The sequence below is a fragment of the Nesoenas mayeri genome (assembly GCF_963082525.1).
Source record: "Nesoenas mayeri genome assembly, chromosome: 4".
NCBI lineage: Eukaryota > Metazoa > Chordata > Aves > Columbiformes > Columbidae > Nesoenas > Nesoenas mayeri.
In genome coordinates this window covers 35768601-35790087 of record NC_137540.1, presented here as the reverse complement: position 1 = coordinate 35790087, position 21487 = coordinate 35768601, and the positions used below count along the sequence as shown (strand labels likewise).

The 21487-nt window shown below is 42.3% G+C and overlaps 2 protein-coding genes across 2 annotated transcripts; one reads left to right on the top strand and one right to left on the bottom strand.

Moving 5' to 3' along the window:
- Positions 1-1368: 1368 nt before the first annotated feature.
- On the bottom strand, positions 1369-9327 carry NPY5R (neuropeptide Y receptor Y5; the record flags this gene model as incomplete). The annotated part of the gene is made up of 2 exons (XM_080343740.1): positions 1369-2712; positions 9202-9327. 2 exons carry the CDS (start codon positions 9325-9327, stop codon positions 1369-1371), a joined length of 1470 nt encoding a protein of 489 aa, XP_080199866.1.
- A 10615-nt stretch (positions 9328-19942) lies between these two features.
- Positions 19943-21257, top strand: NPY1R (neuropeptide Y receptor Y1; the record flags this gene model as incomplete). The annotated part of the gene is made up of 2 exons (XM_080343366.1): positions 19943-20680; positions 20799-21257. The coding sequence occupies exons 1-2, from the start codon at positions 19982-19984 to the stop codon at positions 21255-21257; spliced, it is 1158 nt and encodes a 385-aa protein (XP_080199492.1). The 5' UTR covers positions 19943-19981.
- Between the last annotated feature and the right edge of the window lie 230 nt (positions 21258-21487).

The window sequence follows — 21487 nt, the reverse complement described above, 5'->3', positions numbered from 1 at the left end:
AACAGCTTTCACTGTTAAAGCTTAACTGGAAGGGAGGTATTTCAGGGCAAAAAAAAATGCACCCATTCACCCATTTATAAAAACAATAATGTTTTTTTCTCAGCCTGGAAAGGCTATGTAAAAAAGCCTATTGTTTTAGAAACCTTAATGGAAAAAAAGGAAATAATCACCAGCTAGACCTGGGGAGAAGTTTTACAGCTTAAAACTCAGGGCAGAGGCTTTGTACTTTTACTGAATCCTGAGGGTAGAGGTGGGTTATTAAGTCAGAGTAATCCAGGAGGTAGGTAGGTAAGTAAGTAAATAAATAAATACTCTTCACATTTGTGCTATGAAATGTAATATGACTTCCTTAGGGAAAATGCATGTGCTTTGAATTTGGAAGGAAAAGTACTGGTCTGGTTAAAAAGGAGAGAGGGGGGAGATGCAGAAAGTGCATGGGCGTGTGCGTGCACGCTTGCGTGTGTGAAAAAGGCATACACATGCATGTTTATCTGAAAGCTGCTGCAGCTCTCCAAAACAAATGGGTCAGCTCTAATGAAGTGCTGTAAGCTTTTGCATTTTGGCAAATAAAAATAAAAAATCCTGCTGCCTTTCCATATTCTTTGTCTTTCCACTACCATTTACTTAGGTAATGAAGGCTTACTCTGATCAGAAGCATGTTTTATGTTCAGGGGGGTAATCACTGAACAAAGGCATCGCTATAGATAAGTTCAGGCCTGGCTGAAAAAATGACAAGCCAGAGTAAAAATTCACTAAGGAAATCAGAGTTGGGTTGTACTGGGTAAACACAGTGAGATAGAAACAATTCAGACAACAACAGCGACCCAGAACCTACTCCAGGGAATAAGGCAATCTGGGAACCAGGAGCAAAGCATCTTGCAAAGATACTGCAAAGTATCAGTCAAAGAACTAAGGAAAATATTTTTCCCATCACATCTAGAATTAACCAAGAAAACAGTCAAAGTTGGCACTGAAATAGTCTCAACATTAGTCATTTAGTAAATGGTATGTATTTTATTATAGTTTTATGACAGTTAATACTGATACGTTTAAGCAGTCTGTCTTCCATTTATTACTCATATATTCTGTATAATTCCACAGTATAGACTGCCAATATTTCAGGTAATGAAAATGGTATTCTTGTTTTGTACAAAGGGCATGATTTCCTATGTGCAACAGATAGAATACTATACTATATGTATATACTTCCGTCAATGCAAGAAATACATGCAGCCATAGAACTATTCATTCACACAAAATGCTACTAATCACAACCAAGTCAGACTAACCTAACTAAACTAATTTAGCTTTTACACATCAGTGGGCTTGAAAGCCAAACTTGTTTATTTTATCTTAGGGCGCATAAAATCATGGTATTTGGCAGCATGGAATAAGAGACAGTAAATCTGCTTTTATGCTGTTGTTAAGGAACCCATAGAGGATGGGATTCAAGCAGCAGGACATCATACCCAGTAAATGGCATATGCAATATACTAATTTAAAATGTCTGTTAGAAATGAGAGTGGCATTAAAATCTGTCACGATGTGGAAAAGGTGAAGAGGCATCCAACTGAAACCAAATACTAGGATTAGTACTGTCAGCCTGCAAAAAACTCTCCTAGATCTTGTCTTAATTCTGATGATGGATCGGGATACTGTAATCATGTCCTGGATCTCTGTATTTTCTTCTGGTTTCATCTCAAAACAGATCGGTATCCCAGGGATGAATTTACTGGAGGAAGAGAGCTGGCTTTTTTCTGTGCCAGAGGATTCTGGGAGGTCTTTGGGATGAGTATCCTGATGGTGCCTTGAAATAGCTGGCATCACACTTGAAGTCTTTTTACTGTATCTTCTGTGGTGCTTTCTGCCAAAGGTGCAGCTCCATCTGGAACGGCTGGAGGGCTGCACCTGCATGGCGGTACTCTTAGAGGCATGAAGGGTTAGGTTTATCATCTCTTTTTCTTCAAACTTGTTTTCCTTGGTTGACAGTCTGGCACCTATGCTTCTGCAGACACTGGTGTGACTCGCAGTTAAACACACCATCGGCAATATATATTGTATGAACAATAAGGCTATCGTAAAGGCGATTCTGTAGGAATCAGAAGGCCATGACTCAATACACAAGAGCCTGTTCTCCAGTAGCTCTACATTCAGAGTTTTGCTGAGGTCAACAATTTTGTGGAAAACTGGCAGAGGGGAGCAAATGGCAAAGCCAATGGCCCAAATGGTCACTATTAAAAAATAGCCTTGTTTTGCTGTTAAATTGCTAGAAAGGGGGTATTTTATCATACGGTACCTGACTGCAGCAATAGATATTAACATCAAAGTTGAAACTAGAACTGATGCACACTGGAGGAAGGGCATTACATGGCACATGATAGTGCCAAATATCCACTGGTCAAGCAGGACAGATGTCAGTGTGAAAGGTGAACAAAACAGCACAACTAAGATGTCAGAAAAGGCCAAGTTACCAATAAGAATGTTTATTATTGACTTCTGCTTGCGCTTTAGTAGAGCCATTAGTATAAGCAGATTTCCCATAAAGCCAGCCAAACTTATAAGCGTGTAAAGACCAATAAGAAAATACTGTATGTCATCAACACTGCTCTTATAGTCTTCCCAGACAGAAAAATTCTTTGTAGTAGCAGAGGTGTTCTTGGTAGGTGTCCTGTTGTTATGGTCTTTGAATCCTAAATCCATTTTACAGTCCTGCTTAGAACGAGAAGAACAGTAGTTAGCATCTGTAGGAAGAATGATACTGCTGTTAATCAAAATGTAAAGGAACGGAAATTTACCTTGTATCACCTTAATAAATTAATAGTGATGATATTCTACTGTGAGGCAGATCATGCATAATTTCAGGTCAATACAAATTAGTTTTGCAGGTTTTATCATGTGGCATTCAGGACACCTAGGCCTCTTATCTGGCTGCTCACATGGGATGATGACAATTTAAGGTTCTGCATTACGAAGCTGGTTTTCAACTATGCTTTGCTATAGACCATATTGTCAGCCTTTCCATGAGGGAGCACTTAGCTACGAAAGCAACCAGTTTAGAGTCTGTGAGATTACTCATGTGAATAACAGCTCATTGATATGAGTAAGGAAATTACAATCACCATTTGGGCATGTGCCTCATCATAACATGACAGCAAATTATAATGAGAGCACCTGAAAATATATGATGTTTTGACATATGCTAACAGGTGCAGTAGTACTTCTTACCTTGCTAGTAGAACACTGACACAAAATAGGTGAGAGCTTTCAAAAAGCATCAGTTTATAAGGAGATCCACTGTCAGTGATCCAAGATGGAATTCCTAATGTGATGCATATGCAAACCATCTTCTGTTAAGTGTTGAACATATTTTAACCATTGCTCAAGTAGAAGGGAAAAGTACCTACAAAACATCCACAGTAATTGGATGTAATATAGAAAGGACAGTGTTAACTGGAAGCAAATCCCACACAAACATTTGAAACATCTAACTATTCAGCACAGAAACATTCCACATTAAAACCTAGCACAGCACAAAGTTATTCTGCCTACAGAATCTTCATGTATTAGTTTTCACTTTAGAAGAAACAAAGAGAATTCAGTTTAAACTCCAGTTTATCCTTAACACCTCCATGTACTAAAGTTTCCAAGTAAAAACTGCCCAAAGTGCCAAGGTCCTGTATAAAATTGTTTAATGTTTAGAAATCTTAGGCAAGACTAAACAAACCCCATACATACATAAAATGAGCAGAAGGCTAAACCTGTCAACTAAAAAAGGGAGGGCTCTTCAAGAATGTAGCTATTCTCAGTGGGCTATATCATGCTGACTTCTTCAAAGTGCAATAATATTATTATCAGTTTCCTGTACATGTGCAGATGTCCTCCTTCCTTCCCATCACAATATGTGCATTCCTACTGTCAGGTGCCATATGGAAACTTGAACCATAAAACATCCTCAGAATATTCACTTTCAGCATGTTGTGATGTGAAGTTCCCTCATGTAAGATTAGAAATATCTATTTTTTAAAAATTAATAAAGATATTGCAAGTTTTTGTTTCTCCACGAATGTGTTGTGAAGAGGTGAAAAGAACCAAGCTTTGCTAACTTCTTGCAATGTTGAGTTAAAGTGCTTTTTAAGACTAGCTAAAATAGAAGTTAGAATTGCACCTGTGAATTTAGATAATCTTAGTATTATACCTGTGTGTGTATGAGCAGGGTGGCATTAATGCAAATTATTTCTGTTTAATTTTTCCCAGTCTCCAGGGAAATGGTGAAAAAACATATAGTAGAGAAGCAACACTGTCTGAGACTACTCTTGCCTCTAGACCAGAGATATCAAACTCATTTTCAACGAGGGCCACACCAGCCTCACGGTTGCCTTCAATGGGCCGAAGGTAATTTTAGGACTGTATAAATGTAACTACTCCTACACCGATGTGGCCCTCGGTGAAAATGAGTTTGACACCCCTGCTTTAGACCAACTTTAAAGGGGCAGACGAGAGATTCTGTGAGTTATCCAATCTATATTTCTATATTGATATTTTCAGAAGTTTTCACTTTGGTGGGCTTCTCTTTATACATCTATTAGCTAAAGAAGTAAACAGTTTACTTAATTTGTCTGAGTTCATTTCTCTGAGTTGGGAGCAATCATCTGAAAACAGTATGATCTGCAGATCACAATGACTTCCAAAATCAACTGAAATTTCTATTCTCTAAATATGACTCAAGATAGTTTTTGGCTGAGAAAACCACAGCAGGGCTCTGCCCTGGATGAAATATGTTCCTCTACCTCAAGCTTATGGAATTATGACCCTGTTATGTCATACTTATATCATTTTTTTTCCTTTGTTCAGCATGGAGGAACGATGGGTTTTGCTATGACTGATGTTTTCACAGACTTCAGTGTGTGCACACATCTGTAATCCGCAGAGTCTCTCTTTATTCATGAAAGCCATTTCAACTCTACATTGCATTTCAGTATGAAATATTATCTGCCTAATATTTTCAGGGTGAACTTTTCATTGTCATTATACTACCACATTCACTGTAGCTGAGAAGTGTGTAGGAAAAAATCCTTGCATATAACTGAGGACTTACTGAAAATCCATTAGCAAAATTCTGGGCAATTTTCTTTTTTCTTGGACGCTTCCCTTTTCCAGTTTATATCTTGCACAGATTAAGAGAACGTTATGAATTGAGCATCCCATTGCCTGATAGCAGGTTTGAAACCTATCAGGAGAAAGGGAAACGAAACTTTACTCAAGAGCTGAATCTGTCCAAATCTTGGTTACTTACCAACCAGTTCTTGGCTAAGAATAAGCAGACTAGTAAGAAAGAGGGAAGGTAATCCAGTAACATCTTGGGATTCAAAAAAAAAGCTCAGAAACTCTTACAATGCTTTCAAAGTGATGATGACTCTGACGGAATTACCTTCTCATTTATTATGTGTAGTTTCTATTTTAACTGACAGAAGGTTAAAGGACTAACCTGTAAAGAAGAAACAAACTGCAAATGTTGTTTCTCTCTCAGAAACATTGAGGTTAGGATTGCTTTTAGAATATCTACAGGTATTTTCAGTAACAGTTAGATTTCCACATGTGGTCATATATGTTTGAAGGTCATACTGAATAGTAGCAATGAACACCAATACTTAAGTTTTAACAGCAGTTATGTACATGCAAAAGTTTTGTTGATGCCTGTACCAAAACTGCAGCTTTCTCCCTAGACGTTTTGGTGATATTTGCTGTCATTAAAAAGGTTGATCATAGGCCACAGGTTCATCAGTGAGTGGAGAAAAAACAGGCATCCCTACTGGCAGAAAAGAATCTCTATCTAGTTAGTCCATTCCATTTCAGTTACATGCTAAGATCCGAAATGTATCTTAATTTCTGCTTAGTCTTAATCACTGGATTCTATGGAGAAAATTGAAAAAAATCCAGCGGTGTCACTGTTATTTCCTTCCACCACTTTCAGCTTTGGGTGACTGAAAATCAGGAGACTCTCAAGTCAAATGCACTATAATTATTTTCTCTTCTAGAAATTTGTATTCCATACAGGTAATGTTAAGACTAGGGCCAAAGACCAAAATTTTATGTGTTGTTATATTGGAATATGTTTATTAAATAAATGTGTACTGCATTCTTCCGACAAATGTAATTCAAAGATTGTTGCCAGGTTCTGTGGATTTCTACACCTTCATGTGAAGTTCTTGAAGTGCAGCTTTAGCAGAGTTGCTCAGCATGTTTTTAATAGAATTCTTTAAAAACAAAAAGTGAATATGCTGGTTTTGCTGAAGTAGATCTATTTTGTTGAGACACATCAATACCGAAGAAGCTTAGCAGGAGTGCCTCTGAAGTCCAGCATAGGTTCTCCAGCTCCATCTCTCCTGTGCTGTGGCCACCTTGGGAGAAAGCTGAGCAGGCACCATCTCCCCTACCACAGGTCCTGATTTGCATGAGGAAGGAGCACAGGAAGAAGCCACGACATGCTCTGGTCAGGCCCTGGCTGGACACTCGAGGCACCACAGGAGTCAAGGTGCACTGCAACCACTTTTGCACCATCTCCCTCTAGTCACAGTTCAGAGTGACAGAAAGAGGCAATAAAACTATAGGCTGCTGCTTTCAACAGAGAACTGCTGTGCTGACAGGAGTTCCAGTTGCAACATGCCCAAAGAGATTTTCTTTTCATTTTGGATATATGAAATGAAAGCAGACTTTTCCCCATGATTTCAAAAGTCACCAAGTGGATCTCTTGCTCTCTAAGCTTCCTCTCCTGCTCAAAAGGAACCAGGTGCTCTCTCAGCTTGAGTGCCACTGGCAGTAAGGATGGAAATAAAAGTCTTCCTCCTGTATTATTGATCTTCAGTTCCCAAACTCATATTAGCATACCACTGATTTCATAGGGCTGTCTGCACTTATTGGCATTTATCTTCCTGCTTTGTTTTAAAAGCGATTTCTATTTCTGGAGATTTGCTCATTCTCCCTCTGTCAATTGTGCAGCACATGGCCAGAGCTTTCAGGGAAATGATTCCTGAAAATCCCACTGTGGGTAATGGAATTAAATAATTAGCTTCTTTTGAAAACATTCTCCTCCTATTTGAAGTGTATTTCTAAAATGAATGCACCACAGCACCAGGGTGTTTTTGTGCCTGTTTTCAAGACCAAATTTAATCAATCTGAAGGTACCTGATGGAGATTTTCTACCTGTCAGCTCCAAAAGTCAAATCTCTTTCATCTCCTATATCAATCAGTCAAGCAAATGAGGTCCCTTTTCTGTTATTCCTGATCTGCATACACTCCCTGAGACTATGCTCAGCTGCACCTGCATGAGCTCATAGCCTGTGAGCTTGAAGTGGGTTTGCTTATGTTTCCTTTAGTTTCAATGGGATGCTTGAGACAGGAGGCTAGACTGCACAAGGCAGGAGAGACTGCAGTTTCATGGTAGGATCCAGAATGGATTTGCATATTTACTGTAAGAATTGAATACAATTAACTTTAAATGCAAGGAGTATTTGTGGTCACCTTTTACAGTAAAATGTATTTTATGACACTTGATGTACCATGATCTCAAAAGATTTCAAGTAACACCTCCTTAAATCACATTAATCTATGATATACCTCAGTATGACTCTCTGAACACTGCGACTTATTTTCACCAAAACCATGCTTCAGAGGAGTTTTCAGTTGCAGTTGTTCTAAGGCCAGAGAGCAAAAAGGAGAACTTAAACCACTATTCAGGTTTAGCTGAGTTAGAGGTACCACATAACATAAAATATACTAGTTTAGTATGTTTAAAATATAATTTCTTTTGTTATTCCACTTAAGGCTAGTATTTAAAATACAATATCCATAAAACATAATTTAGGAAAGTGAATAGGCTAGGTATTTCTCTTTCTCTACACATTTAAGGGGAAATTTTCAAGAACACAAAGGTTAGGCAGGCAATCATCCTCCCCTGAAGGCTTTTTTTTTTTTTTTTTTCAGAAAATCGTCCTTCTATTAGATGAGATACTTATATTAAGGTTTATTCATGGATAAGAACTTATATCCTACAATATTAGTATCTGTTAAGTTGACTCTGACTGGCTAGTTGCCTGTATAGTATAGTCAGTTCAGTCTGTATAACAGTGCCTATACAGGACAATTTATCTTTACAGCTGTGAACAATTCACAGTCTTAGGAGACCTTTTTCTAACTTAAAGTCAAATAAAGACAAACACATATAGAAAGGAAGCAAAATGTGAAAACTCTCTAAGAAATACAGGCTTTCTGCCCCTGTAATAGTGGAGTGGTATCAGGGCTGTACAGAAAATAAAGTCAGAGAAAGTCTTAAAACCTCTACACAAAGAGTTAATGACAGGCTGTAAGTGCCTGACCACCTAAGCTTAAAGAAAGCACTTAGCTACTTGAGAAATTATGCCCTCACATCATTAAAAACTGAGATAACGTTTGAGCAAAAACCAGAAACCATTGAAGAGTCGTATGCACAAGACAAGCCAAAGATGAAATGCTGCTGCTTCAAATATGACTATATGCAACAACAAAAACTAGTCGAGAACCTGTGAGAATTAAGATTACTTCATAAATCCAGCAAAATGGATTTGCATGCATGTTAGTGGTATACGTCTTCACGTGCCTAACTAAAAGAAATGCAACATTACCCTGGAAAATAGGAATATGGTTTTCCAAAATAAGCAAAAGCCAACTAATTAGATTACTTCTCCAGCTCCAAGGACATGTATGCAATACAATAGGGTATTTGTAGATCAGAACAGAGAACTTGAGATGCACTACTACATCTTACGCCACTGAGCACAGCAGCTCCCGGCTTGCAATGGGAAAAAACACAAACACAACTCCCCAAAACGGGAAGGGCCGTTAATTTTGCCCTTCTACATCTCGCCAGAGAATCACTTTGCATTGTGCGCCCCGCACCGCTCTGCGTCCCAAACCACACACCCGTCCGTCCCCAGGCAGGAGCCCCGGGGTCCCCGCAGCCGCCGCGGCTGGAACTGAGGGCAGCGAGGACAGGACGGGGCCGGACCTCGACGGAGACGCGGCAACCACCCCTCCCCGCAGCTGCAGCGAAAGCCCACGACTACTGTGCACTTGCCCCGCGCAAACTTGCGCAGCCGCCCCGCCAGAGCAGCTGAGTCCCGCCGCGGATCTCCCTGCGCGGCGGCTCCGCGCCTCCCGCAGCGTTACCTGCGCGTGTCTCCCGCCTCCCACGGGCGACCCGGGGTTTCGCGGCGGTGGCAGGCGGAAAGTGCCGCGGTGCGTAGCGCGGGTGCGTAGCGCTTTGCGAAGCGAGCAGCCCCAGGCTGCGCTCATACCTCCGGCCCGGGCCGCGGTGGGGAGAGTGCGGCTCCCCGGGAGCAGGGGGAAGCGCGCATCTCCCCAGCTGCCTGGCGGCGCACCTTCCGTCGGCGCTGCGGAGGCCACGGGGCGGGATGCCGCCGCCGGTTCCGGCCGCCACGCTCGCCGCTCGCCCGGCCGCTAGCGGGTCAGGGCGGGAGCCGCCGCGCGGGCGCATTTCAGGGGCTGCTCCATGCCGGATCTGGAGCCTGTCATTGCAGCCTTGCCCGGTGTGACAATTAGAGTTTCCATGGAAATACAGTGAGACTGTAAACAAACCCCGCGCTCGCCAGTGTTTAAGGGATGCTCTCAGATTCTCACCCGGAATTCAGGACATAGCATTTTGCAAAGGTGAAATGCTCTCCCTTGTGTGGTGGGACACCGAGCACAGGCAGTCAATCACAGAGCACTGGTCTGAGCGCTCTTGAGTTCTCCTCACTTTGGCTGGAGCAGAGCTTTAGCGGTATTTATCCAGATTGCTTGGACACCCTTTAATTTTTACCATCCTTTTAGAACAGGTGGGAGGTGATGGATTGCCCCAAAAGATCTTTCCTTTCTGAGTAACTCAGTTCTTACAGAGCCAAATATCTGAAGAGTGGTTTTCTCTGAGCATCTGTGGAAAGGCAAGGCATTTTTTTTTAATGAGCAATATTTTAAGGCATAAAAATTGTTTGGTATGTCGTAGCACAGAGTGTGAAAAGACAAATTCTGCTGTTCTCAACAGCTGCTATCTTCTAGCACAAGAAGTCTCATTGATCATAGCCCAATTACAGGGCTACTGGCAAACTGAGTGACGTGTAGGTCTCTGGGAGCACAAGTGGCAGAATCTGACACAAAAATGTAATGACTTTTCCATTTGCTGAGGCACTCCTTCGACAGTTGATATTAAGACAGCACTGCAGAAAAGCTGTCAGTATAATTAGCCTGTAAAAGTCTGTGCCACACAGAGACCAACAGCTGGATCAAACATATTGTAAAATGCCTTACAAACACTGAAAGTCCAGTTGGGTTCCTTATTTAACTTAGGTTAAAAGATACTCATTTTAGAGGAACAGGGCACAGGGAACAATTAACCTTAATCTTCAGCGAATGAGCTCAGGATGGTGAGGAAGATTGCGTCCCATCTTCTTTCGCCTGCTTCTGCATTATTCACCACCCACTGCTGGTGAATCACTGCATGTGCAAGTGGAGCAGAGGGAGCTGCCAGGTGGAAGTGACGTGCCAATCCATCTCATCCTTTTAAGACAGCTCTCCTGTTAGTCACAAAGAACAAAATTAATCCTTTTTAGGGCCGAGCAGCTGCTCATAACATTTTCGACCATCTTCCCACCTAACACTGATGACTTTTGAGCTTTTCATGCAAATATTTGACCTGAAGACACTCACGCTGGTTCTAACTTGCTACGGGGGGAAGGGGATTAAGACCATCTCCCAGGGCACTGATTTACATGAATGTCTCTTGTTCCAGGAGAGCTTCCCATGCTGCTGACCCCACTGCTTGGAGTGGAAGAGACACAGTATCTTTCTATGAAAATCTCTGGCTAGAGAAGTTTGATACTATCTTCAAAAAAGAAATCTAAATTTGCTGGCAGAGCCCACAAATGGGAAATTATGGTTTCTTCAATTGGACAGCTATGATTTATGTGGGATGCCATCATACCTTAGTAAACATACAAACATCCTACCTCCATGTTGACCATTTCTAAGGTGGGCACTCACCTACTACAGTTTCCCAAACAGCCTGCAGAAATTACATGCTTCTTAGCAAGAGCAGTCAGTAAGACAAGTGATTCTTCCTCAAAGCAATTTTCTCTAACAACAAAATATCACACTTGTTTTCCTGGCTGTCTTATTTCAGGAGAGTTCATCAACCAGTAATGTACTGACAGGTGTGGGTTGGTTTGTTTTGTTTTGCTTTGTTTTCTCCTTGGATCTCTAAACAGCACTAGACTTCTCTCAGCTGTACTTGGGCAATTCATCCCTGATACTTGCACACATCAGAGGCAATTGCTATTCAGACCATTATCATTTTTTTCCTTTTCACTGTTTGGGTACCTCTGTCTTGCCAGTAATACTACTGAATAATAAAATAGGTGATCTAGAGATAGGAAAGGTACTGGCATGAGAGTTATCTAATGTCAGAACTGACAACAGATAAAAGGTCCCTAGAAACCAGCTTCTATAGGGTTGTTGAAGTCACAGAAGAGTCCTCAAGGAAGTAAGAGATTGTGATGTTGAAAAATACCTGTTCTGGAGGAGCTGGGGAAGAAATCTGGTGCATTGGAGAATTATCATCCCAATATTTTTGAAAATTTAGCCTCTAAAAACTAACTGTGAAACATACAAAGACTCAAAGCTCCAACTGAAACTGGTGAGAACTGATGAATGCCATGAAAAATCAAGGTCTAAGCTACCTAATGTCCAAACTGCACAGCACGTGGTTAGTTGTGCAGAGTCAAAGCTTGCCATGAATCAAAGTTAAATGTTACCTTAAAGTCTGCTACCAACAGGGCACCTATCTATGGGCAAGACAGTCTACAATGGTAGGACATAGCTACTAGAGAGTTTGAGGAATTTTGTAAGATATATATAAAGCATTTCTGTTGGTTGAAATTTTTCACACACATCAACCCAACTGTTCTTCCTCCACAAAAATACTATTAAAATACTATTACAAAGGACTGTTAAAAATACCACTAAAGTCTGAGTTCTGTAGATACAAATTTGGCCCATCCCTTCTACGGATTCCTACCTCACATGATGCAGCCGAACATGAAGACAGTGAGCCATGGATTACTAAAGGTTGCCATGGATGAGATGTCTTTGCAATGAAAGACAGGACATCTGATGCTTAGCTAACAAAATACTTCCAAGGGTGAGCATGTAATTGATCATTTTTGCTGCCTAACAGGTGTCATCATATTTGTTGGCTGGTGTTATACACATTTGCTGTTAATACCCATTCTGGATGATCATGCTGAAGCACGGGGCCTATTTGTGCTTCATCTGAAGCCATCTGAGAGCTTTTGTGCGACTTTATATGAGTTTGCACCCTGAATGGACAGAGTGGGGTGGCTGTAAGCAGAAAACATGACTTAGTATTTCACCTGAGTGGACATAATTTAGATCAGTCTTTAAGTAACATTGCGTATGATCAGGATAGCTTTACACTAGTTAGCTTGGCTGTATTGTTGAAAATGGAACTGCAGAAGCAAAAGTCTCAGCAGAGATTAACCACGTAATTATTCACGGAGCTTCATTGAGTTTGTGACATTAGCAGTCAAATGAATTGTTGCTATGTTTGGTGTCAGTTGGAGTAGTTGCAGAATAAACATGCTTTTAGCCAAACATAGAATTTGCTGCTATTCTTATTGTACTCAACAGCAAAATGCCTATTTAGCCTACTGACGGCACACTTTTGCCCCAAGGAGCCTGAGTTCCCTTATCTGTGAATAGAGTAATGTGAAATGAACTATTTCAACGGTACTGATGTTCATTACTAGAAAATGAAAACCATAAAAATAAAGTTTAAAAAAACCTTCAGAGACTGTTTCCATTCATTTCTACAGCAATTACTTCAGTTTGTTTTATATAAGTTAGAAAGCACAAACAACTTTTGTGGTGTTCTTTCACTTGGTGGTTTTTAAGTTTTACAGAGGGATTGCATTGCCTGAACACATGACAATACATTGTAATGAAAGTGACAGCCTCATTTTGTGACATCTCTTCCATTTCTAAGAGTTACAGTGAGAGAGAATTTTAATGGGTTGATCTCTTGGCATATTTTTGCCACGTGTTTCTTAAAAAGTCTTGTTCCCTTGTCAATTCTTTTGCTTTAAAGAAACTCTCTATTCTTTCGCTCAGGCTGTTCTGTTTCCTTAGTTGATATACTTGTGTTCTGTTTATTGTACTTATTCTCTCTTTGCAATGTCATGCCTTCTCACAAATAAACATATGCACATAAACAAACACAGCCTTCCAGTCCAGGGTGTCTTTGATGCATCAAAATACTTTACTCCTTGGAAGAAGATAATCTTTAACTCAATGGCTACCTTGCTACTCCAGTGTTCTCATGTCCTGACAGTGGCCATCAGTAGAGTAAGAGTTACTGAGGAAACATTTGACATCTTTGTGAGCTTGGTCTCCAGCTGGAGACACTCAGCTTGGTGTTGAGACTGGAGATGCACAGAATAGCTAGGAGCTGCTAAAGCCTGAGTTTCCTAAAGAACATAGCTGATGCTATGTGGCATTTGCTGCACAACATGTATTTTCTATAGCTATAATGGAAAGAGTTTGAAAAGTGCCTGTCTTTGTTTATTAGAGTAATTATTTGTTAGTGTGTTTTAGTGCTCACATGTATGTGAAGTGCTTCAGAGAAGACTGATGTGGCTCCAACAGACTCAGTCATCTGAGGTGGGCACACAGCAGTATGGCAGAGCAGGAAGTCTGTACTAAGACTTGGGTTATAGAATGTGTGTGTATATATACAGATATATATAGCATATATGTTTGAAAGACTCAGTGACTCAGGCAGCTCTTTCCATTGCTCCACTGCTCTGCTTAAAGGCTGACCTTGCATCCATCTGCATTGTGAGTAACTCTATGAATATTTGTTGCCATCACTGTGAGTTAAGGTCACTTAGTGACATGTAGCATCTATCTTCAATCTCTTATAAAAAATCATTATATTTCCGTAGTATGAAAGAAGTATTTTGAGGCTTGCTTTGCCTGTATTTATATGATGTTTGAAATTTTTGTATATACTAACCATTAAAATGTGAAGTATCATGAATCACTTAATTTACTGCTGAAACTGAGATCCTCATGACTAATGACAAAATGGAGGAGAAAGAGGATCGGACCTCTTGGAAACTCTGGAAATTTCTGTGGCAGAAACAAAGGCATTTCTCTATTTGGATTTTGCTAGTGCAGCAAATGAATGCCTCTGTGGTAGGTTAATCTAGTAAAAATAGAGTAGGATGGCGAGTAACAAAGACAAAACTAACAACCTTACAACCCTCCCCTATTCCCAGGCTCAACCTCACTCCTTCTTCCTGATTCTTGTGCACTCTCACTCCCCTGGGCAGCACAGGAGGACAGGTAATGGGGGCTGCTGTCAGTTCATAACATTTGGTGTCTGCTGCTCCTTCCTGCTCACACTCTTCCCCTGCTCCAGTGTGGGTCTGTCCCATGGGAGTCAGTCATTCATTAACTGCTCCAAAGTTGGTCCTTCCCATAGGCTGCTGTTCTTCATGAACTGCTCCTGTGTGGGTCCCTTCCATGGGTTGCAGTCCTTCAGGAACAGACTGCTCCGGCCTGAGTTCCCCACAGGCTGCAGTTCCTGCCAGAAAACCTGCCCCTGTGAGAGCTATTCTCCATGGGGTGCCATGTGGATATCTGTTCCACTATGGTCCTTCATGGTCTGCAGGGCTACAACTTGTGTCACAATGGACCTCACCACAGGCTCCTGTGCCTGAAGCACCTCTTACCCCTCCTTCTTCATTGACTTTGGTGTCTGAAGGGCTGGTTGTCTCACATTTTTCTCACTCCTCTCTCTCACAAGTGGTATGCATTATTTTTTACCCATTCTTAAATATGTTATCACAGGGGCATGACCAGCAGCACTGATGGGCTCAGCTTTGGCCAGTAGTGGGTCCATTTTGGAGTCAGCTGAAAATTGCTCTGTCTGACATGGGAGCAGTTCCTCATGTCTTCTCACAGAAGCCACCCATGCAGTGCCTCCACTACCAAAACCTTGTAGTGTAAACACAAGCCTTTTATTATAAAGTGGTCATAAAAATGTATCTCTGCTTTGGATACTTGTTGGCAGAGTATTACAATTCTGTATCACAGAATGCTTATTTTAATTTTCTAAATAGCCATCTTGCCCATATGGGTAAGAGCATTACAGGGAAGTAGTAGGACCGTCCTGGCATAGAAAAAGACTTTTTTTCCTGCCTAGAAATATGCCTATTGCCCTTAAATGGACAATAATTCTCTTTTTTTCTGTAATGTGAATGGATCATTCCACATCTGTAGCAATGAGAGTCCTCAGTTCTACATGTCCTGGAGGGTCACTGCTTCAGACAGAAATATGCTCTTTAAGGGATCTTCAGCTTAGATCTGTGCCTGAGTGTATCCACCTTTGTTCTGTTCAGATGGACTCTGGTGCATGTTAATGACCCACATATGACTGCAGTTCTTGGGAGGCATTATGTGCAGCCTGCACTCACCTTCTGGCTGCTGCTGTTAAAATGTCAGTAGTGCCCCGGCTACTGGTTTGTAGCAACTGTGAGTTACACCTCCACTTTCTTTTTCACATTGAGTACTGCAGTTACAATGAGGTTGAGCTGAGCTCCTGGAAAAACAGTGTAAGCATCAACCTGAGTGCTGGATTCTGAAACCTTCTCAGGAAGTTCATTCTGCAAAAAAAATGTTACATTCATTTGTTATGTGCAACTAATTTTGTAGCTATAATTAACACGGTTCCTCACTTGAGAGTTGTCCACAATGCAAGAGTGTCCTACCCCATACAATAGGGGTATGCCTGAAGGTGAGAATGTAAGAGACTGTAACTCCTTACACTTGAAAAATTAATCTGGAGCCTTGGAAGAGTTAGGGCACTTCTGTTTCCTAAGAAATTCAAACTCCTAATACAGCCTGAGAGGTTCATCGGGGCATTTTCAAAGTGCTGCTTAAGTTTCTGTGGGTAATGTCTCTTGGACCTCCAAGCTTCCTGATTTTATGCCCATTGAAGCGGATGTTCTGCAGCAGTGTTTTTTGTGAGTGAGAGAGCCAAGTATTTCAGGATCATGAAGAGAGCAAATGGAAAGTAAAATTTTCCATTTTGCTTTTTGTGAATTTGTTCAGCAAACAGTAAACTATCTTCCTATAGCCAGTAGTAGTTTGAAGAGTTATGTCAGCTGCATTTAAAATAAATAAATAAATAAATAAATAAATAAATAAATAAATAAATAAATAAATAAAGTCTGGTTGATGGAAACTGAAGTTTTCAAGAAAAGCAGAAGGGCTAGACAAGGCAAAAGCCACTACCTTTCCAGCTTTGCATCTCACAATGGAGATTTGTTCTTTGTTTTCAGGGGTGCTTTTTCCTTCCAACACCCTGGAATATCCTGCTGCTGTGTATGAACCTGCAGAAATGCCTTTCTTTTTTCACAGGTCATATAGGATGGCAAGCCACTTGGCTGGGATGAATCAGAAAAACACCTACAAGAGCCAAAGTGATAGCTGTATTTTCTTGAGGTTTGATACTTCATTGACTTACTTTAAGAATAGTTTCTTATTGCTTCTAGTTGGGGGGGAAGTGGGCAGAAAGGCAAGAAAGGGAATTTGATATTTCTTATTAATCCAGTCATCAGTCTTAATGATAAATACAAACCACAAACTGTTATACTGGTTTAAAAAGCCGATCTTGAACTCCGTAACTTGCTCCTTATACTTAAAATCGCCTCCTCGATCGCTTTCCGAAGTTTCTATTTCCATCTTTAGCTTGGCCACAAGATGGCAATACCTTGCAGACAAAATGCTGAAACAGCCAGACAAGGACTTCAAACTGTCTCCCTTCCTGAGCTTTTCCCTTCGCTCTCTCCCCTCCTCTTTTGTTTCAATATTTAATTGCATTTGTTTCGGAATTACTAGGCAACCCACCCCCAGATGTGTAATTTAAAAGTGATGTGCTTGCAGTGAGATTTTCAGGATCTGCTCAGCAGAGCACCATCATGTGATACTGGGATAAGGTGGAGTTCGGCTTTAAGGGGGAGTCTCCAGCCTTCCTCACCAATCTTTCGGATCTCAGCTGGAGGAATACCAGAGGATCCTTCTCCTTTCCCTACTTCTCCGTCCAGCCTCCTGAGCCAGCCTCTGAGCACATCAAAGACAGGCAGAGCAGTTGCAAGGTGAGTTTCCCCTGCGGTTGCTTTCCCATGGCTGTGGGTGGTTGTGTGCTAGTTAGGCTGGTGTTTACGTGCAGGTGACAAAATCTCAGAGAGGACTTGCAGGTGTCTGGGTGAACCATAAGCTTCGGCTGACAGCATTTTGTGCTTCCTTTTGAAGACGTCCAATAGTTTTACAATGCATTTCCAGTCACCTCACAGCATGTTATTTCGCCCTTTCTGTCTGTTGGTGCTAAACTTTTAACCAAAATCCTCCTGGAGAGTCAGAAGGGCATGTGTGGTGGGGGAGACTGTGCAATCACCTGGAGGCATCTGCAGAGCTGTGAGTTTTCCCCACCTCACATTAGTACCCAGAATGGGGACAAATCTCCCTCCTGGCTTGGTAGTTGGTGGGGTAGGAGACAGGGAACAGTGCAGCTGTCGATGTCGAGGAGATGCAACTTCACCCCTTCCTGATGTCTGGTCCATTTTGGAGAGGTGGGCAGGGAGGAAGGACTTCTTGTTACTTGCCAGCAGTGCTGTGTTTCTGAGCTGGCTCCAAGCCGTGCTCTAAGGTTGCATTTCTGCTATAGGGAGAGGGGAGTGAAGGAGGAGCAGTCATATTTTCTGGTTTTGAGTTTGATATTTAATAAATAAGCAAGAACAGAGCTTAGCTAAGAAAAAACCCAAGAGCCTGAAACCTAGGCCACCTCATTGCTCAGTGCAGTTTGGTCCCAGCTGGTGAGAAAACCTGCCCAGTTGTCTCCTTGCAGAACACGGCCTCTTGCCGACTCTGCTCCTGCCATCGTCCCATCAAGTTTCAGGGCTGGACTGCTCACCTTGTGCTGTATGAGTGACAGTTGAGATTATGATTAAACTCAGACATTTATTTTTGGGCTGAACTAAAGTCATACTGCTGGAATTGAGGAGTCCTGGTTCTCCACATCACCTGCACGCTCGCCCTTTGGGTAAAGCACCTACTTCTGGCTCTGGCTGAAGAAATGCTTCAAGAGGCCCTAGGGGGTGAGTGGTTCTTTATTAGACCCTAAACCAGACTTTGCAGACTAGGGAGACCTCATAGATTTAGTTAGCAGAGGCAGCAGGTCTGAGAGATAATGCTCAGATCCATGGCTAGCTAGCTTGAAAATCAGAGTAGCCAAACCTCAGGCAGAGATGCCTTTTGTCTGAAATAAATTATGTTAACTTTGACAGTAAAATGTCACTCAGAGGCAAGCTACATCTCCTGTTGCAGTTTCATGTAGCCATGTGGTGGTTATAAAGAGCCTGCAAAGCCAGCTGAGGTGAGCTCCTGAGGCCAGTGAGAAGCTGTGGCACTGGTATAGTCATCCTTTGGCTGACTCTCAGGAGGAACAGGAGCTGCAAGCCCAGCCCTTTGCACATTGACTCTGCCCCAGTGAGGAGCTGCCCCAGCTCTGGCCCCCAGCACATGGGTGGTTAAAAAGGCGTCTGCCACCAGTAACCACCAGTAACATTCTGCTCCGGAGACTTAGATGGACCTGAGATTTACATAGAATATAATTTAAGACCAAAAGCTTACCCGTTAAGGGTAACTTTTAATGAAGCACATTTTAGTGGGCAATGTTTTTACAGCTTTTGTGATAAGTGCCATATGGAGCCAGGTTTGCAACCCACTTGTGTGAATTTTAAGTGCCATTACTTCCATTACCATAATGTAAGGTTAAGGGTGCAATAAATTTAGCTCATGGAAGAGGAGGCAGAGGGAAAGTTCCAGATTCAGTGTGGCTGCCACTAATAGTGAGTTGGAACTTTGATTTTAAAATCCAAGGCCTTGCAATGGCGTGGTTATTTAGGCATGCCTGTTTGTGTTGCTTGGGGAAAGAAATTTTCTGCAGTGTTTTATTTTTGCTGGTTTTTGTCTCTCATCGTGTTTTGTTCCTTCTTTGCCGCACAGCCCTGCTAGCTGAGATTAAGGTGTTCAGAGTTCCTGATTTGTCTTTGACTCAGTGCCAGTGCTGCTGTGGGCACTCAGCCCCTCAACATCAAGTTTATGTATTAGGTTTAAAATAATGCAGTGATTTTTTGAGTAAATTTTCTGCTTCTCACATTAGTCAGATGGAGTTTTCCCCCTCTTATGCTATGGCTGGAGATAAATACAATTTGAGCAGCTTGAGAAAGCAGATTTTTGCAGATTAAACTTGCAAAAAGGAGATATAAAGCACCAAGTAAAGCCTACGCTGGTGGAAGATTGAAACTGCTTCTTAGCCCGTTATTTTGTGTCACTTGTGCCGGAGGGAAAGGGCCGGGAGGGGGTCACGTCCCCGGCTTGCACACCTGCATTTCCATCCTGCTTTCTGCGTTTCCTTCCCCGGACTGCAGCTCCCGCTCCCGCCTCGCTCCGGACACCGCTCCCGCCGTTCTCGGGGCGGAGGGGGGTATCCCCGGGCGCTGGGCTGGTGACCCCAGCCCGCCGCGGCCGGGCGAGGCCGGACCGGCTCCGCACCCCCGCGGGACCCGGTCGCGCTGCGGCTCCGCGCAGGGGCGCGGGCGTGAGGGTGCCGGGGCGGGCGAGCTGCCCGGGGGTGACGGGCCCTGCGCCTTCCCTTCTCCACAGGCGGTGCGAGGGAGATGCGGCACCGAGGAGCGGGCTCGGCCGAGGGTCTCCTGACGGGCTGACGGGCGCGTTTGCAACTCCGGGAGCGGCTTGGAAGGAAGCGGCGGCGGCGGCTGCGAACGTCGTACGGCGAGTTGGAAACAACATGAATACTTCGGTTCTCGCCCCCCTGGGAAATGTTTCCGGTCACCTGAATTTTTCGGAGAAGAACTCGCAGATGTTGCAGTTTGAGGATGAGGATTGCCACGTGCCTTTGGCCATGGTCTTCACTTTGGCCTTGGCTTATGGAACTGTGATAATTCTGGGAGTCTCAGGGAATCTGGCCTTGATTGTCATTATTTTAAAACAAAAGGAGATGCGCAATGTTACTAACATCCTCATTGTCAACCTGTCCTTTTCTGATCTTCTAGTGACCATTATGTGTCTTCCCTTTACCTTTGTGTATACTTTGATGGACCACTGGATTTTTGGGGAGGCCATGTGCAAACTGAATCCTTTTGTGCAATGTGCCTCAATCACAGTCTCAGTCTTTTCTTTAGTCCTCATTGCTGTCGAACGCCATCAGCTCATCATCAATCCCCGTGGCTGGAGGCCGAACAACAGACATGCCTACATGGGGATTGCTGCCATATGGATTTTAGCCACAGCTTCCTCTTTGCCTTTCCTGATCTACCATGTGTTAACAGATGAACCCTTCAGAAACATAACATTTGATGAATATAAGGACAAATACGTGTGCTTGGACCTGTTCCCCTTGGACACTGCCAGGCTTTCTTATACCACGACGCTTTTGGTGATTCAGTACTTTGGACCTCTTTGTTTTATATTTATTTGCTACTTAAAGGTAAGAGAGAATCTCCTTGTGGTATGTACTTCTTTCTGTCTGGTGTTTGATTATTCTTGCAAAGATGATGCTTGTAGGTTAAATGATCCTATGTTTCTCTTTGTTGAATTTCCTGCAGATATACATACGATTAAAAAAAAGGAACAGCATGATGGACAAGATGAGAGACAATAAGTACAGATCGTCTGAAACCAAAAGGATCAACATCATGCTGATCTCAATAGTGGTCGCATTTGCAGTTTGCTGGCTGCCTCTCACCATCTTCAATATTGTGTTTGATTGGAATCATGAAATTCTGCCTGTTTCTACTTGCAGCCACAACTTGTTGTTCCTGATTTGCCACCTCACTGCCATGATCTCTACCTGTGTGAACCCAATTTTCTATGGATTTCTCAATAAGAACTTCCAAAGGGACCTGCAGTTTTTATTTCATTTTTGTCATTTCCGCTCCCGCGAGGAGGATTATGAGACAATAGCCATGTCCACCATGCACACAGATGTTTCAAAAACCTCTTTAAAGCAGGCAAGCCCAGTGGCATTTAAAAAAATAAATAGTGATGATGATGACAAAATATAAAGAAGTAATAAAAATTCCGTACCAAACTGCTGGAAGCGTGATCACAGGTGAAATGTGTCCAAGGACAAGCACAATTATATAACAAATACAAAATGGGTAATGTTTTTCTTCTTTTTCCAAGGAACTTTGATTGTTGTCACTTTGAAATTAAATGTTGTGCATTTTTGCCCCCGTTACTGCTTTAATGTTCATAGCAGTTACAACTGAATCCTATTATAAGGCATAGTTGG